Source organism: Pseudopipra pipra, chromosome 3, assembly GCF_036250125.1.
Source record: "Pseudopipra pipra isolate bDixPip1 chromosome 3, bDixPip1.hap1, whole genome shotgun sequence".
NCBI classification, from domain to species: domain Eukaryota; kingdom Metazoa; phylum Chordata; class Aves; order Passeriformes; family Pipridae; genus Pseudopipra; species Pseudopipra pipra.
In genome coordinates this window covers 26,125,257-26,150,211 of record NC_087551.1, presented here as the reverse complement: position 1 = coordinate 26,150,211, position 24,955 = coordinate 26,125,257, and the positions used below count along the sequence as shown (strand labels likewise).

Sequence of the window (24,955 nt, the reverse complement as noted above, 5' to 3'; positions counted from 1 at the left end):
ATTTTTAAGTGTTCAATTCTGTGCATATTTCTTGCACCTGTTTTGTATTATGAATCTATAAGTATCCCTCATGATTAGTCAGGAAGGCAATCCTATCACTCTGTCACAGGCAGAGGATGTTTTTACAGTTGAGAAGGGAAAAGTTGAAACTTGTAAAGTGTACTTGAAGATATAATATTCTCCTAGGTGGTGCAGTGGATTAATTTAGTACTTCATGGTGCTCATTTTTCATCTCCAAAAACATGTTTTCGATCCCACCCGCATAGGATTTTTTTCCTTTATTTTTGATCTAGGAACCATGTCCTTAAAAACTTTCAGAGCCAGAAAAGAGATAATCCTGAATACACTTCCTGGATATACTTTTAAAAATACCCTTGCATGATTAGTTCTGACTACTTGAGGATATATGAAAAATACTTATGAAAAGTGAGGGCTTTTTACTATGCTCTGTGTTTTCAGAATGGGGGAAGTGACTGCTATGGTCTCTGGAAGCTTTCTCAGCTTGTTTGCCAAAGAGAAGAATATCCTCCATAAAAGGAGAAGAAAGCTGGGAAAATCAGCATTTAAAAGAGTGCTAGATGGGAGAACTGAAGGAAGAGGGACCAGTGGTTTTAAGCGGGTAACTACTCAGTAAAAACTTAGCAATGTTGAAGGCCAGAATGCAAGAATCTCAAATAGTGGAACAAAAAATTGAAAGGAATAGAGGAGGGAAAACCCAGAAATCTAAGAAAATGAAACAAAATAAAACAAGAATAAGACATTTCTTCAGTGTGTGCACATCAATTTCAGAGTGTTCACGAATCAAGTTTTTTGAAGTAACGTAGTGTACTTTTTCTGTCTTCAAACAAGATTAATGCATGTTAGCTGCTTTACCTTTTTTTTTTTAATGTTTGTGTCACAGGCATTTCTTGCAGTACTACTATTTTTTCTTGACTTTATTAATTTAATTATTTTAGAATACTGGCATTTCTGAAGTAGTTATTGTTGTGGTGCTAAAATTTTCTACGAACGTTTTTTTCCACATGGCTGTTTCACTTAAAGCATGTTTTTTTAATCATGTTCTAAATGACTGAATCTGAACTATGTCATACTCTGGAAATGTGTTCCTCTGATTTTGTTCCTCCAGTGCTGTTTATTCAAAGGCCAGAAAAGAATGGGAATTAGATATTCAGGCTGAGGAAGGATTGTGCAGAAATTTAACTGACATAAAGAAACTACATGGGACAGAAAGTTTGTGGGTGCAGGACTAACAAGAAGATTCTGTGTTATACTCATATCTAGTGGTGGAGGGTTTATTTGGAGTAGTAGGAGTAGTGCCTTGCTGCAAGGATCTGTCTATGTGTTTTGCTTTTAGGTCAGGGGTGATGTGGGGAGCAATGTGCTATTGAAAGAAAACTTGTTTTCCACTGTCTAGTACAACATGCACCCAGTTCTGAGGGATGGCTGCTAAAACACTCAACGAACGATGTGGATTCTGAGTTGTGGGTCTTCAAAAAATGTGGCTTCCAGTGGAGCTGCAGACAGCTCTTGAAATACCGTGCAGAGTCTTCATCAGGTCCTGGAAACAGCCTAGGTGTGGTCTAACTGCAGAAGAGGGCAAGGGGGATGCTGACAGGGTGATATGGATGCTTTTAAATTTATCACTTCTAAATTCAGGATCCCTCCTTTTGTCTGCTCCCTCCTTCATAAAAGATGCCAGTTTGTCTTTGGTTCATCAGAGTCTCCTTGATGTTTGGGAGTGTGGAAATCTCCCACACAGCTTCAAGCAAGCAAGGAATGAATAAGGGTTCTGAAGGAATGATAAGCAGCAGGTGCTTGTATTCCATCCTCCCTCATTGCTCGTCAGGCTTGTGCTTCTGTTATCTCTCTGTTTCTCCTGGCACCCTCACTATCAGCTCACTCCTGCCAGCTCTTGTTTCAGGTGCCTGCTCCTCCATATCTCTGTTCTGGACTGCGTCCTCTCTTAAAGGAGTACAGGCTGTCCTGGTATGTTGTTGCTTATTGCACTGGGGTCATTACTGTGCTGCCAGAAGTGCAGCCCAAATGTATCTGTATACTGAGTTTACTCAGAGGTGCACACTTCAGATTCAGTGTGTCTTCGCATGTACAGTGAATGTCTTGATCTGTGTTTGGCAGGTGACCTTTCCATATGGTAGTTGTTCATTTTGTCCTGTTTTTATTGTGAAAAATAAGCAATGGTTTTTAATTTTTTTTTCTCAAATATACACAGGTATTCTGTAGATGCAGAAAGTTCTTTGTGTCAGAAGTGAGGATTGGGAAAACTTTAAACCTTGGAAATCAAATTTGTCCTTTTTCTGTGCAAATGCACCAACAGTATTAAACCTTCTGTTTTACTTTGAGAAGTCACTTATGAATTCAACACTTAAACATTTGACCTAAATGAAAGATATTGAGCATTTATAGTTTATATTGAGTTTGACTTAAGTATAGTTGAAGTTTCTTAGCACCCTTTTTTCCTTTCAACAATCCAAATGCTTGCCTTTGTTTAGCTTTGTAATATAAAGTTGCTGTTCTTAAAGGGAGAAAAAAAACCTGTTTAGGGCAGGAAAAGCCAACTGCAAACTTCTCTTGTTCCCCTAAAAACACTTCTATAGCAAACAAAATGCCTGTGAGGTACTCATCTTATATTTGCAAATTGCGAGAAATCTTTCATTTATTTTTCTGACTTGCTGACTGTCTTGTTTCATTGGTGAAACAGACACCACTTGCAAATAGAACAGGAAATCTAAAGAGAACAATGATCACTTTTTTTCTTAGGAAATATAGGTGGAGCTATTGAGTTCATGCTTGACATATTTCTTTCATTCTGATTTTTGTACCCATTGAATGATTTTATGGCAGAAGAAATACCAGATAGAACCTTTGCTCTTTGGAATGAAGTCACTTTTGAAACTAGGTCAACTCAAGGCAAAGGAGAAATTTTAAATCATATTGTTAGTATGTTATATGAAACACCTTACATACTTCATACTTTTTTAGGTTATTATGTTAATAAAAAAGTAATTAATATCAACATGAAAATATGTATGTGCTATGGTGATGCTGCTGTTTTCCCATCTAGTGAATACTACCCAGTTCCAAAAAAGCCTGAAAATGTAGAGATGGACACAGTAACTCCTCACATATACATCCTGTTACCAGAGAGTTGTTAGTCATTGTTTCCTGATGTAACTTCTAATAAGAAATGTATGCTATATGTGTGTATCCTGTCTTGAAGCATAAAACCACAGTCCATAAAAAGTCCTGAAGCATTTCAAAAGGAAGGGACTTGATGTCATCACCTTTGGGTACTGCTCTCTCTCTTATGGAAGCCTTGTTGAGTAGGCAGGATTTCAAACCCCTGTGGTGGTACTAGTTAGTTTTGTATTAAAAGTGACCATAAAAAGAATGAAGTGCATCAAGGGCTTCCAGCAATAGAAGTACTTGGTTTTTTTATTTGCTGTTTTGAGACAATAATTTATACTTCTTAATTATCATATTGTAAGACATTATTTTAAAATTAATCAAACTAAAATAAGTTCCGTAGATATTAGGAACTGATGAGGTAATACTGTTATTACAGTATGGCCTCTTGGTACTCAGTGATCACCAGGGAGGAAAAAAGTGCTATCTTTGAAACCTCATACTGCTTTTAGCAATAAAAGCACAATATTGTTTTCTCTAAAACAAAATAGGAACTGTTGGTAACAGTGGTAGATACACAGTATTAAAGAATGAAATGCAACTACAAAGTATTGAAATGCTTAGAGTTGTTTCATGTTCATAATTTTTCTGAAAAGCCCTGTTGTGCTCATGGATAGGAAAAAAATTATTTTCCATTAAAGACTTTCAGACAGATACGTTGAGTATACAGCATTGTCATTTAAATCCAATTTGACATAAGAATTAATAGTTCTAATAACATTTGGACTAATAGAATTTTCAACATTGTATAATGTGGTACTTTGTGAACAGTTGAACAAGAAGTTAATTTTGTGTAAATTTTAATTTGTGGACTTCCATAATCACATGGTCCAAAAAAATTATCTCATCCTAAATATTTCCTAAGTCAAGCTGCGAATGTTCTTAAATTTATCATGTCCAGCTCTGAAATTATTATAGCAGTAACTTCTTGGGTTTTTTAACTCTGAGTGCAGTAGGCTATCAGATTTCCTCAGAAAAAGAGATGTTTGTAACCACCATAGCCTTAAACACTTTTTTCCATCAAATCTTTGACTAGTTGAGTCTTGCTAATGTTTTTCCATCAGACTTTTCCGTTCGGAAGAATTTATGTTCCATCTCAGTATTATCTTTTAATTCAGTTTATTTCAGTGATATTTATAAAGATTAGATAGGACAACAGGAAGAAAGGCTTAGAAGTTGGGAGTGAGTCATTTATATATTTTTTTCATTCTGTCAGTACATGAATGGGGTTTATAAGGGGTTTATTTACATGGAGGATCCCTGGGGTTTTATACAAACAACTTTATTGAATAGAATTACATCACCAAGATTAGCCACAAAAATCCTCAAAACAATTGCAGTGTTGCAATTATACAAGCATAAAGCACTTCAGAGGTGTCCCCGGACGATGCCATTTGGTTTTGATGTCGTGAGCACTAGGTGTTTGTTGTCACAGACTTAGAGCTGAATTAGACAAACTTGATTTGGGTCTTCTTTCTTTAATTAACCTGTTTTCCTGTGAATAAAATGGGTTATTTTGCGTGGCAGATATGATATTGGTCCTATTTGTACAGTAACTAAAACAGAGAAATAGGTGATAAATTTGAGGAATTTTTAATTTCTTTCATGGTTTATAATACAAAACATTCGTACTCAGTATTGCTACTGTTTTGTATACAAATGTAGGGCATTTGTGTGAAGAGATGTAGGGCATCTCTTCACAGGTATATGTTGTGAAAGCCATAATGTCATCAATAACTATTTTATTTTACCTTTTTACTATTTTACCTTCTTACTCTACTGTTATCTGTAACTTACTAGGAGAGAACTCATCCTCCTTAACATTAAGTAAGTAAATAAATATGTGGACTCCCCTTTTGCAACTAGTTGATCATTTTTAATGTATTGTAAGGTTAAACAAGACTGATCAAGTGCACAGAAAAGGCTTAACAGTGTTTGGAAAGGGAAAGAGGGAACTTGGTTTCAGACAAAGTTCTTTTGGTTTTCCAAGTGCAGCTAAACCATGGAATTGTTTGGAATTTTAAGCAGACTTCTAAACTACCTCCATGGATTCCCTAACTTCTGACATCTCCTTGCTAAATAATTTTATTGTCTTTTTTGCCAAATTGAAATATTTTTAGTGTTTACGTTTATTTGAAGCAATCATACTGTGGTTTTAGTTCTGTACTGCTTAAAAACCAAAAATATGCTGGTTTATGGGATGATCCTTCAATATCAATCCCTGGCGTAATCTGTTGATGCCCAAGGTCATGGATATTTTGTGATCAGCATTTAGGACAGGGTATGGAACAGACACCTCTAGGACGCTAAAAGATCGACAGTGTTATAATGGAGATGCACATGATTTGTGTGAAGAGGAGCCATTCAGTGTGGCTTCCACTCATTTTTGTTCTGCCAAATTTGGACTGTGAAGTGACTTTAAACTCCAAGATCTCCCTGGATTCTGCTTTAGTTTATCCAAAGGTAGTAAAAGAAAGTGTTTAATCTGTTAACGAAAAAAAACTGTTGACTTAAGTGGGTGCTGTTGCAATTGCAGCCAGTCGTAATATACATAAGTGACAGGACACAGCTTGTGGAGTGCTGAGTGGATGTGAACACAGGCAAGACCAAACTGTGAAGACCAAACTACTGATTGTGCAGGGATAACACAGTGAAGAACCCGTTGAGATATCTTATCACCTTGTTTGGTGTTTATCTGAAAGAAAAAGGCAATGAAGTATCCTGATAGTCCCTTCTTTCCCTGATGCATAGTTGTTTTCAGCTGCTTTGAGCTAATCTGGCATTTGGTGAAATGGGTGCACTGCCTAGTTGTTGCTCTCACTGCCAGTTTTAAGGCTTTAATGGCAGAGGATTTGTGTAGGTTTGTGTTCTGCAAACAGCTTGTGCACAGCAGTCCACATGCAGCTGATCTGCACCCACCTCTTGCTGCTGGGTGTTGCAGCTGCCACAAGTCAGCTGATGATTGAGACATTTCAGTAAAAAGAAGTATGATTTGCTCAATTTAAATATCAGGCCTCTGCTGACCGAACTCGTGACTGAAGGGTATGGGGAGTTGGCTTTCATTAGAGCAGGGGTAGGATGTTTGAAGTTGTCAGACTTCAGCAGAATGCAGAGTTGAACAGGTAAGTGGTGGCCATGGTAACATCTGCCATTGGCACCGCTGTGTTCAGGAGGCAGCTTCTGTGCAGTTCAATATGCAAAGCCGAGTGGAGGGTTAAGGTACAGCAGCTCTAAAAACCTGTTCTTAGAACTGTTTTTAGAGACAGTGAGAGAGCTGTACTCCTGGGATAATAGAATCAAAGGCAAGCATATGCAAGTATTGAAGAAGGTGGTCATGAGTACGGGAAAGTGTTGGAAGAACTTGCTTTTCAAAAAAAAAGACTTTTCTGCCATAAAAACTGTTGCTGTTTACATTTCCTTATGTCAAGAACTCATCTTACCAATTGCATGGAACAGAGAAGGGGAAAAATAATAATAAAGAACAGATCTTTCTGATGAGCTTCTAATTCCACTGAAGAAAAGAACCCCAGCAAATTTCATCGTTTTACTTCGGAACTTGTCTGTTGCTGGCGAATTTGCAGAGGCAGCGTTCATCTGCCATGGTGCTGCTGATTGTAAAGCAAAGTGTATGAGCTTACTGGAGTTCAGGAAACGTTTGATAGCTTTGAGTTTGGCACTTTCTGCGATAGCGTAGGATGCTTGTTTGTCTCGGGGAAAAAAATCCACAAGGCGATGAAGCCTTGTCACTAATTAAAATCAGAAAGAATAGTTGAGCTGTTTGGGGGAGATGTAATGAGCTGACTAGTGAGATTAAACTTTGGGGACAAAAGGGAAATACATTACAGGTAGAATTCCAAGCGTTCAAAGCAGAGATGCAAAATTCATTAATATTGTTCTATGATTATGCAGTTAGCCCTTTCCTCGCCCTTAAGTTTACCTTGGCTAGGGCACTTGCAGTTAAATGGCACTGTGGAAATTACTGGAAAACATTAACATTAACTTGTTATTGTAAGCTGACATCATGCTGAGCCTGATGGGAAGTGAAAACTTATAAATAGCTTGCCCATATGTGTAAGGCAAAAATCTGCTGAGCTTCAGCAGCAGCATGATTCATGTATTTGCTGTAGTTTAAACTTCATTGCGAGTTGTCTGTGTTTCTCTGAACTTCATGGTTTCAAAAACTTCGGGAAGATCAGTGGTCCAAAGCTGATGAACCCTTAGGAAATACTGTTGATATTTTCTGTGCAGTTTTGGTGATCCAGTCTGCATCTTACTGGCACTTAGGTATTCTTCCTACTATGTTCTCTGGAGAGCAAAGTGCTTTCAAAAAAGTATACTTAAAGCATAATTCAGGCATTTTTTTCTCCCCACATAAATTCTCAGGCATATGCCTACTATCTGTGAACTGGAACTTAAAGGATCTAAGTTCAGTCTATGTCTGGGATGCATCAAATAAATTGGAAAATCTCTCTGTTTCCTTGCCTGCAAGACTTTATTCTATAATAATCTTTTTCGATATCAGAGGGGGACAGCATGTTGAGAAACAATATGCCATTACATAAGTAAAAGCTTTAATTCTGCGTCATTCATGGAAAAGAAGTAAAGAGGTGTGTATTTCAGGAAGTCAGTCCTCTTTCATCTCAGGTGATCTTCCTTCTTGGGAAGTGGCTGAGTCCACATACACCTGTGGATGACCGCTGCTGTCTTGTACAATGAGACTGAGAATATAAGAGGGCTGTTTGGTTGAGGATTGTCTTTTCCCTCTCATGTTACAGCTCAGTGAGATCCTCTTACAAGAATTAATTTCTAGATGTCACTGTAATTAAAAAAAAAAAAGAAAATAGAGTTTGCATTACACACACACCTTCCTTTGTGCTGTTGTCCTATGTACTGCCTTTGTAAAGCTGAACTCGTATTTAATGTGTATTCTTGGAATTCAGTTTATCTGCAAGTTAAGACCACACATTAACTATGATATCTAGACATAAAGTTACTTTTATTGCATGTTTCAGTTGTATATTCCCTTTTATAGGGATAAGTTTGACTGAGGAAAGTTCTTGTGAGTTCTGCTTGTGTTCAGTTGTGTTGCTCTATGTCAGAGGAGTTTGGCATTTGAGTCCGGGGGCCTGGGCACCAACATGGATGGTGTTTGATTTATCTGCATAGCTGTAGCACCTAATGCCCCTGTTGTTACCTGCAACTAATTGTGTGAGAATTTTTTGTAAGGGAGGGACATTTTCCCTATTGTTTGCACTCAGGTGCAGCAATCCCTGCCATAGAAGAGCAATCAATGTTACATTAAGTTCAGCAGGCTTTGTAATGTTGGCTTAGAGTTCAGCCAAAAAGAGTGCATTTGGTAATATTGAATTTCTCAGATGCAAATGGAGCCATTAACAGTGACAAAATGCTTGTAAATAAATAGCTATGGAAAGGAAAGTTGATCCTTATAGGCAGAGGCTTGTGACAGGTTATGACTGACTTAATGTATAAATGGGGAAAAGCTTTTGGAAGGTGTAATACGACCTTGAAAAGCACCACCTTTTTTTTCTTTTTCTCCCATGGTTATAGCCACCTGCACTGGGACATTTAATGTGGCAAATTATTCCTCAGACTTTAAAAATACTGAATGTTTTTCTTTTGTTAGAGAAAGACTTGTATATGTATTTTCATTTCTGAAGGTTTGAAATCATTAGTTGAGAGAAGTAAATTGTTTTCTGGAGCTGCAAGTTTTACTTCACTTTAGGCTATAATGTGAATTTAGGAAATAAAAGTATCAAATCGATATAGCTTAGTTTTAATTATTTTCTCAGCTTGTGTGTTAATGCAGACATTCCTGAGGCAGGAGATCACCTCTGCTGAAACCACCAGAGCTACGGGGTCAAGTGGCAGTGTATTTCTGAGCACTCTTGATAAACATGTTCGTACTCGCTGTGTCTCTTACATGTCAGCTTACAGTGTCAGTGGGGTAGCTGTATCCTTTAATATGCCTCCTAATTGTAAATACCCCTCAGTAAACAAGAATGTGTACCTTGGTCTTTCATTTGCATTTGTCTCCATGTGGACATGTACAGGATAACTGTGTTATAAGGACATAGCTAGTAAATAATAATTTCAAATTGTTTTACTGCCACCTCCAAAAAAGAAGAGGGGAAAAAATGCTGTTGGGGGGATGTGTGTGTAGCTTTATATCCTTTGAGGATGACAGGGTATAGACTTGGAAGAAGAGACTTCACTGTATCCTTCCTGCTGTTTGTTCTGATCAGAAATACAGGTTGAGGACAATTCTTAACTGCTTTCAGTGCACAGTCTGGTGTGGTCTTTTCTCTACACTTTCAGGTTTTGGTTAAATGCTGTGGGAAGATAATAGGTATGTTTGCAGAGAATGGAAATGCCACCAGCTCCACAGTAGCCTCTTTCATCTCTGGTCAAGCTAGCTGGTTAGGAGGATGTGTGTGAGACCCAGTCAGATCTGCCTTTTCTTTGACCCATTGGGCAGATTTGCCTCTTCTTAGTGCAGTTGATTATTGGGGTTTTCTGTTTTCTCATCAGCTGGTCTGTTCATAGGTCTTTTGGTTGGGCTTTTCTGCCCTGCAAATGTATCTTTAGTAATAAGATGAGTGATACCTTAAAAAGTATCTTAAATATTAATGGTAAAAATTCCTAATAATTATAAAGTCAGATGTCATACCAGGTTTCTGTGTGAATAGCCAAACTGTGTACATTTAGGAGAAAATTCAGCTGCGTCTTTCAAGTAAGTAATGCTAAAGAATTTGAAGTTTCTTGGCAGCAAACTTCTCATTGTTTAGTTTTCTTCTAATACAAAATTTCAGTTGCATACACAAAGTTTAAGCTGAAATTCAGTTTTACCCTGACTAAAATAGGAAGTAAAACCTGAAGGAAAAACCTAGCAAAATTGTGTTGCAAGAACTTTGATCTGTGAAATTTCACATTTGTTGGCTTGTTTTAGGCAAAAGCAGGAACTTATCTTCAGTTTTAAGAACACATTTTTAATAATAGATGTTTTAGGGTATATATCTGTTGCTGAGAAGAGAGCTACTTTGCTATTTTTTAGCATTTTCCATCTTTCATTAGTTATGGCACATTCATCATTTTCAGATTATTAAATAGCTGTGTTATTCTTGCTCAGTTATACAGAGTTAACTAGTATCATATTTTTATTCATGACTTTAGATGTTTTCAAACCTTATTTTACAACTTCTTAATCATACCATGCTTGCCTTCATTTTAATAAAAACAACTTAATTCATATATAAACCCAGCTTTATGAATTTTGATGGATATATTTGGAAGAAGGATTTAAATGCAATAATTTCTGATTAATAATAAAGCAAAACTGTGTAATTAGATGATGAAATGTGCTGACAAAACAAAGCTAAAATTATTGAAAAATTGAATTGTGAATCAGCTGATGCTCTAAAGGAAGAAAAAAATTTATGCAGTTTTCAGAAAAATATTTGCAAAGGGAAATATCTGAACTTCAGAGTTTATTAGTCCATCAAAAACAAATTTAAGGAAGCAATATTCATATATAGTAGTCATATATGACAATCATATAATGTATATTTGGCAGAAATAATAATCTGATCTGTTCTGAAATTACTGTCATGAAATTAAAGACTTCAAAGAAAATAAGTGGTAGGAACAAAGGGGGTGATGCCTGTAACAGTCTGGTATATCTAAACGATCTAGGACTATGAGAAGAATGATGACTTTTCTAACACATCTATTTGGGGATGGCAAGAGAATTGATAAATATTTGAAATTGCTCTTCAATATATTGTCATTTAAGTGTGGAAATAAACTCAGGGTATTTACTCTCTCCCACAAACAATGAATAAAAACTTTTCTCGTAATTCGATACCTCAGATGAAGAAAAGCTTTAATGACTGTAATAGAGCTGATCTATCCACACAGTTGCTGAACCTCAGTGTGGCAGAGGATGGGTCATAGCCGTGAGGACACAGGGCACAGGAGTGCCACCAAGCACTGCCTGCTGCAGCACATTTGTGTGCTGTGGTTCTAGACTAATTTTAAAGCATTACTCTGCAATGTGTATGGCTGCTTTTGTTTGGGAGAGCAGCATGAACTCCAGGACTGTGTTCATACCATACTTGCTTATGATAAAATACTATATTTCTTTTTCACAAATACAACTTTTTAACAGACCAGAATGATATCAGAAGGTAAGCAGATAGAAACTCTCCCATCTTGGAAAACTGGGGGTGGAAGTTGATGTTCTTAGTCCCATTGTAATTACCACACTGGCACTTTTCATCTTTAAGAATAAAAGGGATTTTTAGGACTTGTTTTTCCCTAGAGCTTATTATTATAACTTTGAACTTTTTATCTTCCTAATAAAAATGCCTTCACCTGTCACAACAGCTTGCCAGTTTTTATCTACATGGTTGTAGTAAAAAGAAAATGAAAAATTGGACCTAATTTTCCAAATACAGAGATAACTTGGCAGTTGTTTTTATCATAGAACAAGAATAAAATTTTATCTGCCTTTAAATGAGAGAAGAAAAGAAAAATCTTGTTTGAGGTTTTCTCATGTTAATACTTAAGCAAAAGCTTTTGATGGAAGAATTCCAAAGAACCATGTTTAGCTTAGTGCAATAATCTCCTTACTGCTGCCATTTTGCAAACACCCTTTTTGGTTTTCCTTGTTACTTCAACCTTCACAGCTTGGTGAGTAGCATATTTTTCGAAGCTCAGTATTTACACAGTGTTTTCTTTCAGCTGGTGAAACATCTGTATTCTTTATATTTTTTTTAGGGAGTTAAAGGATCTATGCTGAGAATGTAAAGTTTAGGGTGATGTCAGTTGATCTTTTTTTCTTTTTCAATAAGCACTGAAATGAACACTGGGAGCATTGTTTCAGTCTTGCACTTAGGAATGTGAATATTAGTACTGTATACTTAATTTCATCCAAACAGAGCTGAGGGCATTTATGAAGAGGTTTTTATTGCTTCAGGTCATCTTAAGGGGAGAAAAGTTTAATGTTGCTACTTCATTGAGAAGTGTGCAACTGTATAACCTTCAATGTGTTTTTGCTGCACTTTGTGCAGCAACATGCTGAAGGCTGTGCTTTCTTTCAAATACAAACATGTGTGCCTGTACACTAAGTATCCACTTAATCACTGTTTCATGTCTGAAATTAAAAGTTTGTTGTAAATTTTGAAAACCTTAGTTCCTCCTATAAAATTATTGCTAGTGCTATGAAATGTTAATTTTTCTTTGTTAGACAGAAAATGTGTCACACTAGATCAACTTTGTGACTATTAAGAGGTTATGATATTTTTACAGTGTCTGTATATGTATGCAGGAGAGCTCTCTTGGCATAAAAAAAAATTTCACTTCGTAAATTTTGTGTTTGATAGGAGTTTCCTTTGTCATTGCATTGCTTCATTATTTTAATTGTGTATTTCACAGCAATTCAAGCTGATATGCTGAGCTGCTAAAGATAATGATCTGCTGCATATCATATCAAAGTTGGTGTGGGGGAGAAAAATGTCTATTCCTGCTTCTCGTGATTTATATTTTTGACTTAGCTGATGTCTAATCATTTAAGTATTTGTTTTTTTAAAAAAGCAATGTGCATTTTTTCACTTGATCATCCAAAATGAACACTTGGAAAATAGCAGATGTTATGTCTTAAGGCCTGCTAGGGTACAAAGAAAATGCTCAACTTTCTCATATCACGACAGGGCGACACAGAAGTCTGTGTTGCGTCCAAAGGCTGCTGTTTGGTGGGGGATGGATGTGAACAGGACAGAAAGATATCTGTGCTGTTTTCCATCCCCCATCCTCCTCTACGTTTTCCCATTTTCTTGAGGCTTCTACAGCTGAAAAACAAGGGTGAAGCATCAACAACGCCAAGGAGGGGGAAGGAAGGTACTGGAAGCTTGGAATGGCTGGAGAGCAGAACACAGTTTCATTGACATGCTCGGTCCTGGGGTTTTGCTCATTAGGATGAAGTCCCACCTGAGCTTGGTGGGACTTGTTTGGGTTTTTTTCCTGTGTTATTTTGCACTAAATAGTCTTCTTCTAGGTGGTTTTACCTGCAGCAGGTTAAGACATGCTGGCTCAGATTTAGTAGAACCTCATGGACCAAAGGGTCTCAGAATGGTCAAGCACTAGACATTTGCCCATTATATATCCAAGTATCTGGACTTCCCATGGCTTGCACTATTTTAACAACTCTTCCCCAGGTTGATGGGAAGTCTCTGCAGTCCTGTTGGTGTATTAGCCTGACTCCTGAGCAGTCTGCTTAGGGAAAGAAAATGTTTTTGAGTGTCCATGAACTCACTATCTTTAATGCAGGATTCCACAGAACTGCAGACAATTCCTTGAATGCTGTATCTTGAGTCGTATGAAAAGAACTCTGAACATGTCAAAGATGTTTTCAGGCTGCTTTCTTGGTATTTAGTTCATGTCAAATTTAAAGATAATCATTGTCAACTGGTAAGTCTTCATAAACCTGCCTCTACAGTTAGTGCAAATCTTTGGTAAAACTACCTTTGAAAAGAAAAAAAATCATTAATGTATTTCCTTGGTGTAATAACAAACAATGTCACATACACAAAGAACACCATGACCTCATTGCATTTATGTGTGAGGAATTTAGCAGAGGATTTTAAATCATGTAGAATTTTGGAGCTGAATTTTCCAGCCATGTGCTGGAGAGCCTGTTTTATTATCTATATCAAACAGTCTCATAAAACTTGCTACCTCCTCATGCGGACATTGCCTGGCTTTTGTAGTCTTAGATCATGGAAGCTACATGGAAGCCAAAGAGTGATGTGTCACACATGATGGAAGTGAAGCACTACTGAAGCTAACTTTTACAGATTCCTTGTTTGGTTGCCTCTGGTTTTTGCTTACATAAAGTTGGGCTTTGAATAAAACATGCTGATGTTAATTACAATTTCAAATTTAGTTTAGGCATTCTAAAATCTCATGCTGAAAGAAGAATTCCTTTGTGGGAAAGCTTTCTAGGTCTCTAAAATTTGGTGAGGCGACCAGAATAAATGATAGAGGGCTTGCAATGAAATAACAAGAAAATCAGGATTTTGAATATGTCAAAAGTCAAACCAGGATAAACTGTAGTTGAGCATTATTTTTGATGGATAATAGCATTTTTCGGAAGCGCATCAAACTCTTGGATGTGTTGCACTTTCTGATTCTACTGCTTAAATATGGCTCGTGCACTGTGATTTTTACCATCTGAATAGTATTGAAAGGATATGGTTCGTATAGATAATCAACTCTAGAGGAATTTTGATTGCATTTTCAGTACTGTATTTCCTACGTGGACAAATTTAAATCCACAAATTTGACCTCCTTAGTATACATAGTCCTTTCTCTTTCAAGACCTTTTGTTTGAAGTATCAAACTACTTAGGTTTCCTGTCTTTATGTGGGAGGCACTTTGAGAGTTGTTTTCAAAGCTGAAGAGATTAAATTAATTTAAGCTTCTAGGAAAAATATGATAGCCCCTTCATAATTGTGAAACAGATTTTGTATTATTGCTTAGAGGTAAATCTGTTCTCATTCCTGGAAATGAACACAAGCACAGAAGAATAAAATCGGAAAGGTTAAGGCACCAAATGGTTTTCAATTAGCAGTGGATATAAAAGGCAGTAAGAAGAGCCTTTGCTTATATATTTTCCTTTGTCATTCTTTTTCTTCTGTCATGTCCATTACTTAACAGACATTAAGGGCAAGCCATAAAAAATACAGAGAAACTATTAGTAGTGGCAACTTGGTGCGTTGGTTTTCGTGAAGGCTAATTTGAGTGGATACTTACATAAACTATTTTAATAAGCAGAGAGTTGCACAGACAAGAGCAGACTAAAGAAGAATATTCAAGGTAAAGATCTCTGGTGACACTCTGAAATATTTGCAAGCTCGCACTTTTGTGAAGTGCTTTGTAGAAAAAGATCAAAATTCAGAAAGGCCATTTTAGAAAGATACCATCAAAAAAATGATGTTCAGTTCAGAGGACTTCACAAGATTTAAAAAAAAAAAGGAGCACAAGCTGTTTTTCCAGGATGTGTCTTGCCCACAGCGCACCTGCTAACAAAAGGAGATGAGAGTTTATTTCATTGTTCCTGTCAAAGGGCCCCAGTGGGATCTCTGTGTTTAATAAGTACCTCACTAGGAAAAAATCTGGACTGACTGAATAGTGTCCAGAGAACAGTTGTGTACCGTGAGGACAAGGGTGGGAGTGGAGAGGAACACCTTACCTCAAGAGCTTGGATTTTGAGGGTGAAACACTGAAGGAGGTTGCATACAAGTATTTTGGAATCTGCTTTGTTGGCTGTTTTCAGGATTAGAACAGTTGAACAGGCATTTGTTTCATCAAAGAATGTTTAGAGCCTGCCTCAACATTTATATGGATTAGGTATTCTTGACTCTCTTCTCTTCTGTTTCCGTGCTTATTTGACATGTCTGCAGCTGTTTTTCCACTTGAATAATTTCACAAAAAATAACCCAGATGAAATTGTGTCAAGCTAATGCTATGTGGCAGTGCTTGTGTTTCCAAAACAAGCAAACAAACAAAAAAATATAACCCCTGGAGCAAGTGACAGCTGGAATGTGGGAAACCAAGGTCTGAGATGTTAAAATCTGGATACAAAGGTTTTTCTTTTCCCAAAGTGAAGTGAAGGCCCCAGCTTGATCCATTAGTCATTAAATTGTCACTTTGCAAGTGTGAAGTGCTAATACTCTGACATGTTAAAGAGTGTTTCCTTATAAAATGCTCTTCTATGTATTTTCAGAAATGATCTGATAAACACCGCTAAAGCTTCCTAAATTCTGCATGTGGCCAGTTTCAGTAAATAATGGTGGATGTACTTTTTCAATTTGCATAGAAGCCTTGTCTATCAATGTAACTTTCCTGTGTAGCAAACAGAATTTCAGGTTTTGAGGTTGTAACTCAAAGGAGGAGGGAGTGTTATCACCCTGTTCCTCCCATTCCAGCTTCTAAACTGCATATATGTGCAAAACTCCTAAACCTGAGTAAGATCTTTCCCTTCAGGCTTCAGTACTGCACTGTTTATCTCCATGTTTTTTCATGTAGAAATTAACTCATCCAGGTGTTTTCTGTTCACTTGCATGTTAATGGTAAAAGTAAAAACTAAGTGGCATTATATGGATGTTGTCACTTGTGTCAGAAGTGTGTGTCATGCACCCTCTCCCACGTGCAGAGAGGATGGGCTTGGAGAGTCCTTCTCCACCGTGCAGTCGGTGTCAGCTTTCTTTCATTGTCCAATAGTATCATTTCATGCTTATGATCTAGGTGACTCTACATTTTTTTTAACTAATTTTTTTTTCCTAACACTTTTCGATATATTCAATTCTACTTGGAAAAACCTGTTTTTAAATAGCAAAGGGTGTTTTTAAATAGAAACTTTTTAGCTGTCTGACCAGAAAGCTACAGGTTGTGCTTTCTGTTCTGGTTTCTTGAATTCTTTCCTTCATGGTATTTTTAAGACCCTTCCTTGTCTCCCTGGTTGTACTTGTATGATGCAACCAGCCCCACTCCATCCAGTGTGCCAAGCTGCCAGCGAGCTCCACAAGCAGTTGTGCTGGCACTGGTGAGCAGCAGCACCAGAAGAAAGTTGAAAGTTCAGAGATGCTTGAGTTGGCAAGGGCCAGAGGAGTAGTGTTCATCCTGCTGCCTTCCATTCACTTCATGGAGATTAACATCTTCCAGCACTTTTTATGCTTTGCTGTTCAATTACTAAGTGAATTTTAAAGACTAGGCAACTTAAGGATTTAAGGATCCTGTTGACTGTTAGGCTAAATGAATATATATTTTTCCTTGAGTAACAGTTGTTCGTTTTTCAGGTGGCTGTTTCATCTTAGGGTTATTTGGAGGAAGAACAGTGGCTACAAACTCTAGTTTCGAATTTTTTTTAATTTTTTTTTTTAATTTATTTAGGTATTTCGTTTGCTGCAGTCATACTTAGAATCAAAGCAGTTTGTTAGTTTGGACTTTCAGCAGGGACTGACTGACATCATTACGTGTTTGGGAACCAAACTATGGCTGGCTAAAAGGTAAGATAAAACAAAAAATATCTGTGATTTATTCACATATTTTACTAACATATGAAAGGCTTGGCTGATTTTTTTATTTTTATTTAGCAAGATCGACACATTTATTTCTCTAGAGTAAAACTTAGACGCCTTACTGGCTTGCTGATTTTTTAACAAAGATGATTTTTATCTAAAAAGTAAAGATGAAAAAACATTGTAGTTCAGTCATTAAAGAAAAAAAACCCGTGAATGAAAATTCCTACAGAAGCAGACACTTTGAGGATAACTGTTTCTTCTTGACTAAGAAAAATATGCCCATGTACAAGGTTTTTATGTTCCTATTTTTCTGACTTTGACCTTTCAAAAAAATTAGTAGGAAAATATCATAGCAATCATTTAAACTATCAAAAGGATTTAGCTGTCCACAAACAATCCAAGATAGTTTTGGAAACATTTTTCATAAGTTCATCTATCTTGAGGTGACCTACATAGAACTTTCTTTACTTTCTCTCTTTTTTTTTTTTTTTTTTGAAATCTACTTAGTCTCATCAATTGCTTTTGAGAGTTCCTACCTGTGAGAATTCCCTCCCAAAACTTGAAAGGAATCTGTTGTGGACAAAGAGCATAAGTCCTTGCATAGATAGATGACTGGGAATATTCTACATTTTGCAGCGTGGAGTGAGGTTGCCAGGCCAGTACTGCCTGGTGTGGATCTCTGATAAAACCTGTGTCTCTTTGTGATCATCAAAACCAACATCATAAGTGGTTTGGAGAAGGGGGGTGTCTAGTGGGTTGAGAAGTCTTCTATCAGTGTTACCTGAGTTCGGGTAATCAAGATAGAGTTGATCTTTGAGAATTACACAAGTGTGAGAGTGATGATATGGCACATAAAACTTGGTGTAGATAACTGTGAATTGATGCTCATGAATGAAACAGTTGATTGAGCAGATTTTTTGTTTGAAAAAAATCACTCTGGTTCTTGGTAAAGCTCAAGAGGGGAGAAAACACACCTATGTTTGTATATTAATCTGTGTTGTATGTTCAAATATTGTGTAAATCACAAAGAAGATACAGTAGGAATCAGAAGCAGCATAAAGACTGACAGCAAGTATAGAACAATTTCTACCTGAGGAGTGATTAAATAGCCTGAGATTTCTTATTTTATCCTGGAAAAGGAACAACTAAGGGATGACATGGAAAAAAATTAATTCTATGAGTCACATAGAAAAGGAACAGGAAATTAGTGTCCCTTCCAAGATGGCAGAGGTAAAGGAACAAAATAATGACATTTTTCATGTAATTTTAAGTTTAGCTGTGGAACTCCATGATATAAGATAGTCTTGGTTTAAAACCTGTCTGAATTTTTAACCAGTGATTTAAGAGAGTCATGCAAAAAAAGTCCAGTGAGGTTACTGAGTATGTAGACATCACAGATGGCTCAAGAATTTCATCAGCAACCTTAAAGATTGAGACAGAGGTTTTGGCAAGTGTCACTGTTTTTATGCTTTCCTGTGCATCTGCTTTCTGCCTGATTGGAGATGTCGTGGTGGATTTGGTGGATCTGTTGACTTGATTCAGCATAAGCATATTTAAGGCTTTAAATGAGAATGGTAATTTATGTAACTAAATTAAATCCATTGATACTGTTAGAAAGAGAAAAAACCCGCAAACACCGGAGACCCAATTTAGTAGAAAAATACTCAAGCTTCATAATTCAAACCTCCTTCTCTTGAAGCAAATATGTAAGAGCCAGGCTCTGATCATTACAGATTTTAAATAAATTCTACATTTTCAAAGTATTTTTTCAGAACTGTCCCTTATAATACATCAGTAATATTAATACTGACTCTTTCGTTGTTTTTCTAGTGACTTTTTATTATCATTATTATTTTTATCATCTCTGGAAAGGAGATGTTTTCAGGTTATCTCTATGAAATTCTGGTGCATTGTATAGGTATTTTCCTTAAGAGATGTATTTTCTCTTCCACTTCCTTGTAAAAAGCCACAGCTGTATGTGTAATATTTACCCCCTGTCTAGCACATTTTTATTTTGTCAGTTTGTTGTAGCCTCTTTTTCAGTGTTGCATTCTCCATTATGCAGTTAATACTATGCATAGAGTTTTTTAAAATGTCTTTCTCCCCAGATAGTAAATTATTTTATTATGAGCATACAGGCTTGCAACACTAACTTAAAGCAATGGGTTTTTAAAATTTGCAAAAAGAGTTTCTGTCTCTTAATGGACATTATCAGTCTTGCTGAGTCTGTACAGCCATAGATCCTTAGGCACACTTGGAACTAAGATGTGTTTTCTTTTTTCTTTCTTTGTTTTGTTTTTTTTTCTTAACTCTAAAAAAGCAAATAAAATATCCACAAGATAATTTGCTCACCTCTTAACTTTCTCCTTGAGATAAATGTATTCAGTGTGGTGTAATTTAAAAAACAAAACAAACATATAAAAAACCAAGCAACCAAACCAAAAAGATATTGAAATAGGTGGCATTTTCTGGTAGTTTTAGCCTCCCACATTCAGTGTGCAGCTTTACTGTTTGTAGTTGGCTGGGTGGAGGTGAACAGCGGTGAGGTTTGAGGGTTTTGTTGTTGGTTTCTCTTTTTCGTGTTTTAAAGGAGTATTAGGAGGTTGCTTGGCAACTGAGTTGTGAGACTGAGTAAGGCCACCTGTGTGGGTTTCGGGATGTTAGTAGAGAGTATCAGTAAACCAGCACTTTATTCTTGCTATGTTGTTAAACTTTTTGGTATATTCCTGCTGCAGGTCACTGTCAGAGAGGGTGATGGCTGGCTGGACCCTTGGTCCGTGTACAGTCATTCTTACCTTCTTTCTGTTCAGGCAAAGAGAGTGAACATAATAAAGAAAAAATAATGGGTCTTCATCTGCTTTTTCTGCTTTTTTTTGTAAGGAGCTAATTTAGCATGTTGCCAATATTGTAGTGCAGTGACTGTTTGAAAAGAGAGTATTAGAGGCACTCACTATTAATCTTAAATGAGTCAAAAACCAGTTCAAATTTAACAGGAAAATGGTTCACAAGTCTGGGGAAATGGGAAATTATTCCCAAACATCAATTTTCAATCACATTTCTGTGCTAGTTCTGTAAAGTTCTTGCTGGTGTTCTTTCAACTACGTACTTCATACTATGGAACAAACTTCTCCAGGAATCTTAAATTAAAAAATTTTGGATTGCATATGTGGTTCTTAAAAATGAAGCTCACTTGTCATGTGTGCATCTGTAGGAAAAACTATTGTTCTTCAGTGGTTTCCTGAATTGGGTGGGGTTTTTTCTGTGTTTGGGTTTTGGTTTGGGAGTTCTTTTGCTTTTTCAATGCCTGAATGTAATTTCCTTTCATCAGAATGTATTGGTGTAGAATAGTTCAAGAAGCTATTGCACATTCCCTGTAATATACTAATTTCTTCCTTCCCCACTCCGAGACCTGATTTTCCTTTTGAAAATAAAATAGTGGGTCACATTCCCCAAATTGAATTTCATAAAGCATTCACTTTTTCAACTGGTATTTTCTGTCTGTTGTGAAGGCAGACTTCTCATACTAATGACACGTGGTTGCTTTTTCTTCTTGGCTTTTTTTTACATCTTCAAAACATTAACTTTTTTGTGTATTCATAAACAGTATTTCCATTTTTGATGTTTTGGTGAATAAGACCTGCCTTCCATCCATTTCTCAAGGTGATGTTTGAATCTTTTCACTACATTTGCAGGTTTATACTTCACTTGGTGTTTTTTATTTTGTTTTGGAATAAATCTGTTTGTTAGTTTAAATTGGTATAATAATGTTATTGCTTTCCTCCACCTTCACACCAGTGTTAGTTCATTGTATTTTTTTCATGTAAAGGAGGTGCAGGGGGTTTTGAGAAGAATAGAAATTAAAAAAATATATAAAATCTGCTTTCTTGGAGAACGGAGATGATGGAATGAAGTGATGGAAATTCATGTGGTGAAAACTTTCAAAAAATAATCAATTTATCAAGCTAAACCTTTGAAAGAGTTCAAAGCCCTGTCATATGAATTTGAAAAAAAAAAAAGGTTTTAGCTCAACTGCATACCAGGGAGTTACAAGACTAACTCTAGATGTCTTCTGCTTCATAAACACAGAAAGCTAAAAGAGCAGCCTTTGGAGCTGGTAATTTGTTGTACAGAAGTCCCAAAAATCTCTCTCTCTTGTTTTATTTGTAGCCTTTGGCATGGCAAAGTATTGGTATTGGAAAATTTGTGTAATCATGTCATTGCACAGCTTTGCTGTAGGATGCTGCTTTCCAGTACTTTGAGTTTGATTTTTTTTTTTCCACCCTCCTTCTTACTGAAGACCACAGGAGGGGGAAAAGACTTTGAGGTTCTGCCAGAAGTCAAATAACATAACTCTGCTAACCTCCAGCCATGTGCCATTTCTGAGCTGAGAGCCTGTCTGCACTGCGAAAGTTTACTTCTAAGAAGGCTGCTTTCTTGAAACTAACTTGTGTGGAACAGCCTTGTATAAAACCAACTGGCTTTGCATTTTGCAAAGAGTCCCTGGTTCTTGTGGAATGGGCCGCCTGCCATGTGTGCACTTAGGTTCATAACCCAAGTAACCCGTGCTCTGCAGTGCTGCTGGTTATAGCTCTCTATGGATGGGACTGTTCAAATACAAATAGGTCCTGATGTAGGAGCACAAGATTCGACCTCACACAACAAATACATGCAAAAGTTATTTCAGGCTCAGGCTCAAAACCAGGTTCACTGTTCATCGAGATACGTGCTGCTCAGTTTTCTCCAGGCTGACTCTAGGATGATCTAACTATGACTGCTTTGAATGAGGGAAATCCCACTGGTATTTTATAATGCTGCAGAGTATGGTAACTTGTCAAGTTGATGGCCATGGCACTCCATCAAGCCTGTAGTGTCCCTGTTGCCCCTCCACTTTTGGCAGCACTGTATGAGTGACAACAGGCAGATGACCAGTCTTAGGTCCTTTCTAGAAGGAACTTCATGTGAGGTGCATTTAGGCCAAAGCAGGAATGTGGAGGCATTGTTGTGGTTTCAGGACTTCATGGCTCAGACTGTAACCTAAATATGCCTTTCTTCTTGCTGCCTCTTAGGAGAGATAGCACTAGTTTCTAGTGAGCAGGCTATTAAAGACAAAACAGTGGCACATGCAGGCATACCTAGATATAGGTGCAAGATGCCCATGGCTCTCTGCAGCTTTGCTAGCAGCCTCTGTGTCATTTTTTGAAGTGGTCCTTATTTGGGAGCTGGAAGGGGGTTTTTGTACTTTCAAAACGTCAAGAATCCAAGAACTAAGGAGAATGTAAGGTCATCCTCCTTGGCAGAGGAGTCCTCTTCAGGTAGTACCCTTGCCTCTTCCACTGCATCAAGACAAACCTCCTTGTCCTTCCAACACACTTGTCTGCCTTTGGCATCTTCCTGTTTTCTGACTTTTCCACTTTTTAATTTCTGTCTTTAAAACCTACACATTTAGAAGGGCAGTTAATTACCTTTGTTTGTTAGTGGTCTGTATGCATTATACAGTTATGTTCAAAAGTTGAAAATAGTTTTAATAACTGAGCTTTGCTCTGTGGAAATCTGTTTAGCAGGTTTCAAATTGAAAAGTTAACTTTCTGTCAGCTGGAGCAATAATTCATGTGTGTATTCTTGCACACACAAAACATGAAGGGAAATTTTTGTTGTTCTGTTCCAACTGAGAGCAAAGCATGCCGTTATGAACAGTTACTGCACCTCAGGTGCTTGGCAGTAATTTATTAATCTGCAACATTCTGACCCATCAGCTTAGTTTAGCCTCGTTTGTCTTTACTTTTGAGAACGGAGTCATAACACTGTGTCGTTGTTCACAAATGTATTCTTGAAGGCATTAATTTAATTCTTACGTGCTTCTAGCTGGCTAATTTAGGTTTCTGTGCTGCTCCAAGCCCACTCTTTCAGCAGTTTTGATAATAGTATCCTTAACACAGCTACAAACTGTTTATTTAGATAGTTGATGATTGCATGTTTTGGAACACCTACTTTGGGTATCAGTAGAGATGTTTGAACTTAAGGCTGAAGTTTAAGATGTACTTTGCATAAGATAAAATAATCTATGACTCGTCTTCATAGGTATACTCCTAACTCAAATATGAATATTCCAGGAATATTAAGATTTGGATAAGATTGTTTAAGATGTTTCTCTCCACTAGTACAACATTCAGAGAAGGCAGGAACCATGTACAATTACAGATTTTGGACATAAATCCTCATTCATATCTGAAAATGCTTTTTATTAAATAAACATAGGAGTTTTCATAGCTTGTTCTTAATAAGTAAGCCTCCTGATGTTAATTGTGTAAAATTCATTAAATTTGCACATGGGATTAGTTTGACCTCTAAGGTTTTTAGGATGTTGCTGAGGAATCACATGAGGTTCTCATTAAGAGAAAAAAAAGAAGAGACAGGATTATTTTATCAATCAGGTATGCTAAAAACAATACCAACAAAACACAGTCTTTTTGTATCCTTCACCGAGGACAGCCAGAGCACAAATTAATTTTTCTTAATAGCTGAAACTCAGGATGTTCTTGGTGGTATCACAAAAAAAAAATAATTTTTGCAGCTCCTTTTTGAGGCAATAAAATCTCTGCCTTTGCAGAGATTAGGGAAAATAATAACATAATAGTCTGGCTTTGGAGGTGGTAGAAAAACTTAAATCACCAGACTAGCAACTCCCTCGGGGGAAAATACCTGCTATAAGGCTGGATGACCTGTCCTTATAGAATGGGCAAGTGAGGGATACTGTGCACACGGTAATTACTCTGAGAAGGTCTCAGCAGCACCAAGTGGGCAAGCAGATGCATCGTTACTCGATGTTTGTATTCCTGTTTCTGTGCGGGTGTTCCTGCACTTCCAGGAACTCAGCAAGGATTACTTGGTAGTGCAGGCTTCATTATTATTTTTTTAAATGCTTTCCATTAGATGTAGGTCTATTGGCCGTGATGTTCACTGATGTGCTGGTTTTGTATTACATGGTTAAAAATGCTATGGACAAAGTTTAATAATTAAATCCATTATTAATGTCCCCTCAAGAAGACAAGAGCAAGGCCATGCATGTTGATTGAGTGCTACAGATGTGGGCTCTGAGAGAAAATAGATTAAAATATGAAGGCTGCCTTCTGAACAAATATACCCCCCAAAACCTCAGTCTTTAGAATACTGCAGAATTTGAAAGCTAATAACCAAAACACTGAGAGATTTAATCTTTTAATCAGCCACTCGTTGTATATGTAGGAGTGATTTCCATAAGCTTTGTCGCCTCCATAAATGACAAGTGATCATTACCAGATCTCTCTGCAGGTAAAATGTGGTCAGTACAGCCAGCTTGGCCTGGTTCATCAGCAACCCTCCAAGGATAAAACTCCCTATGGATATTTCTCTAAGGGTTATGTAGAGTTGACTGTATCAAGACGCAGATGTTACAGATGATTCAGTTCTTGGCGCATGTAGAAGATACTTTAGCTGACAAAATTGCAGGTCACATATCAGAAGAATCTGGCCTCCACAAGTAGGAATGCTTTTCAGAGATTTGCCATTTTTCAGCAAGGAGTACACTGGGAGTTGATAGGGAAGGGAAGATATACTGCAAACCTAAAATGTAGTTGCCAGTGTGCCAAACTGAAAAGCTAAGATTATGGAAGACA

General features: G+C 37.0%; 1 protein-coding gene across 4 annotated transcripts in view; it reads left to right on the top strand.

The window, feature by feature from the left end:
* Positions 1–24,955, top strand: part of THADA (THADA armadillo repeat containing) — a 164,133-nt gene that overhangs the window by 85,062 nt on the left and 54,116 nt on the right. For all 4 annotated transcript variants that reach the window (XM_064648360.1, XM_064648361.1, XM_064648362.1 and 1 more), the window contains exon 30: positions 17,173–17,288. In XM_064648360.1, coding sequence (XP_064504430.1) covers positions 17,173–17,288 — 116 coding nt within the window. The remainder of the gene's footprint in view (positions 1–17,172; positions 17,289–24,955) is intronic.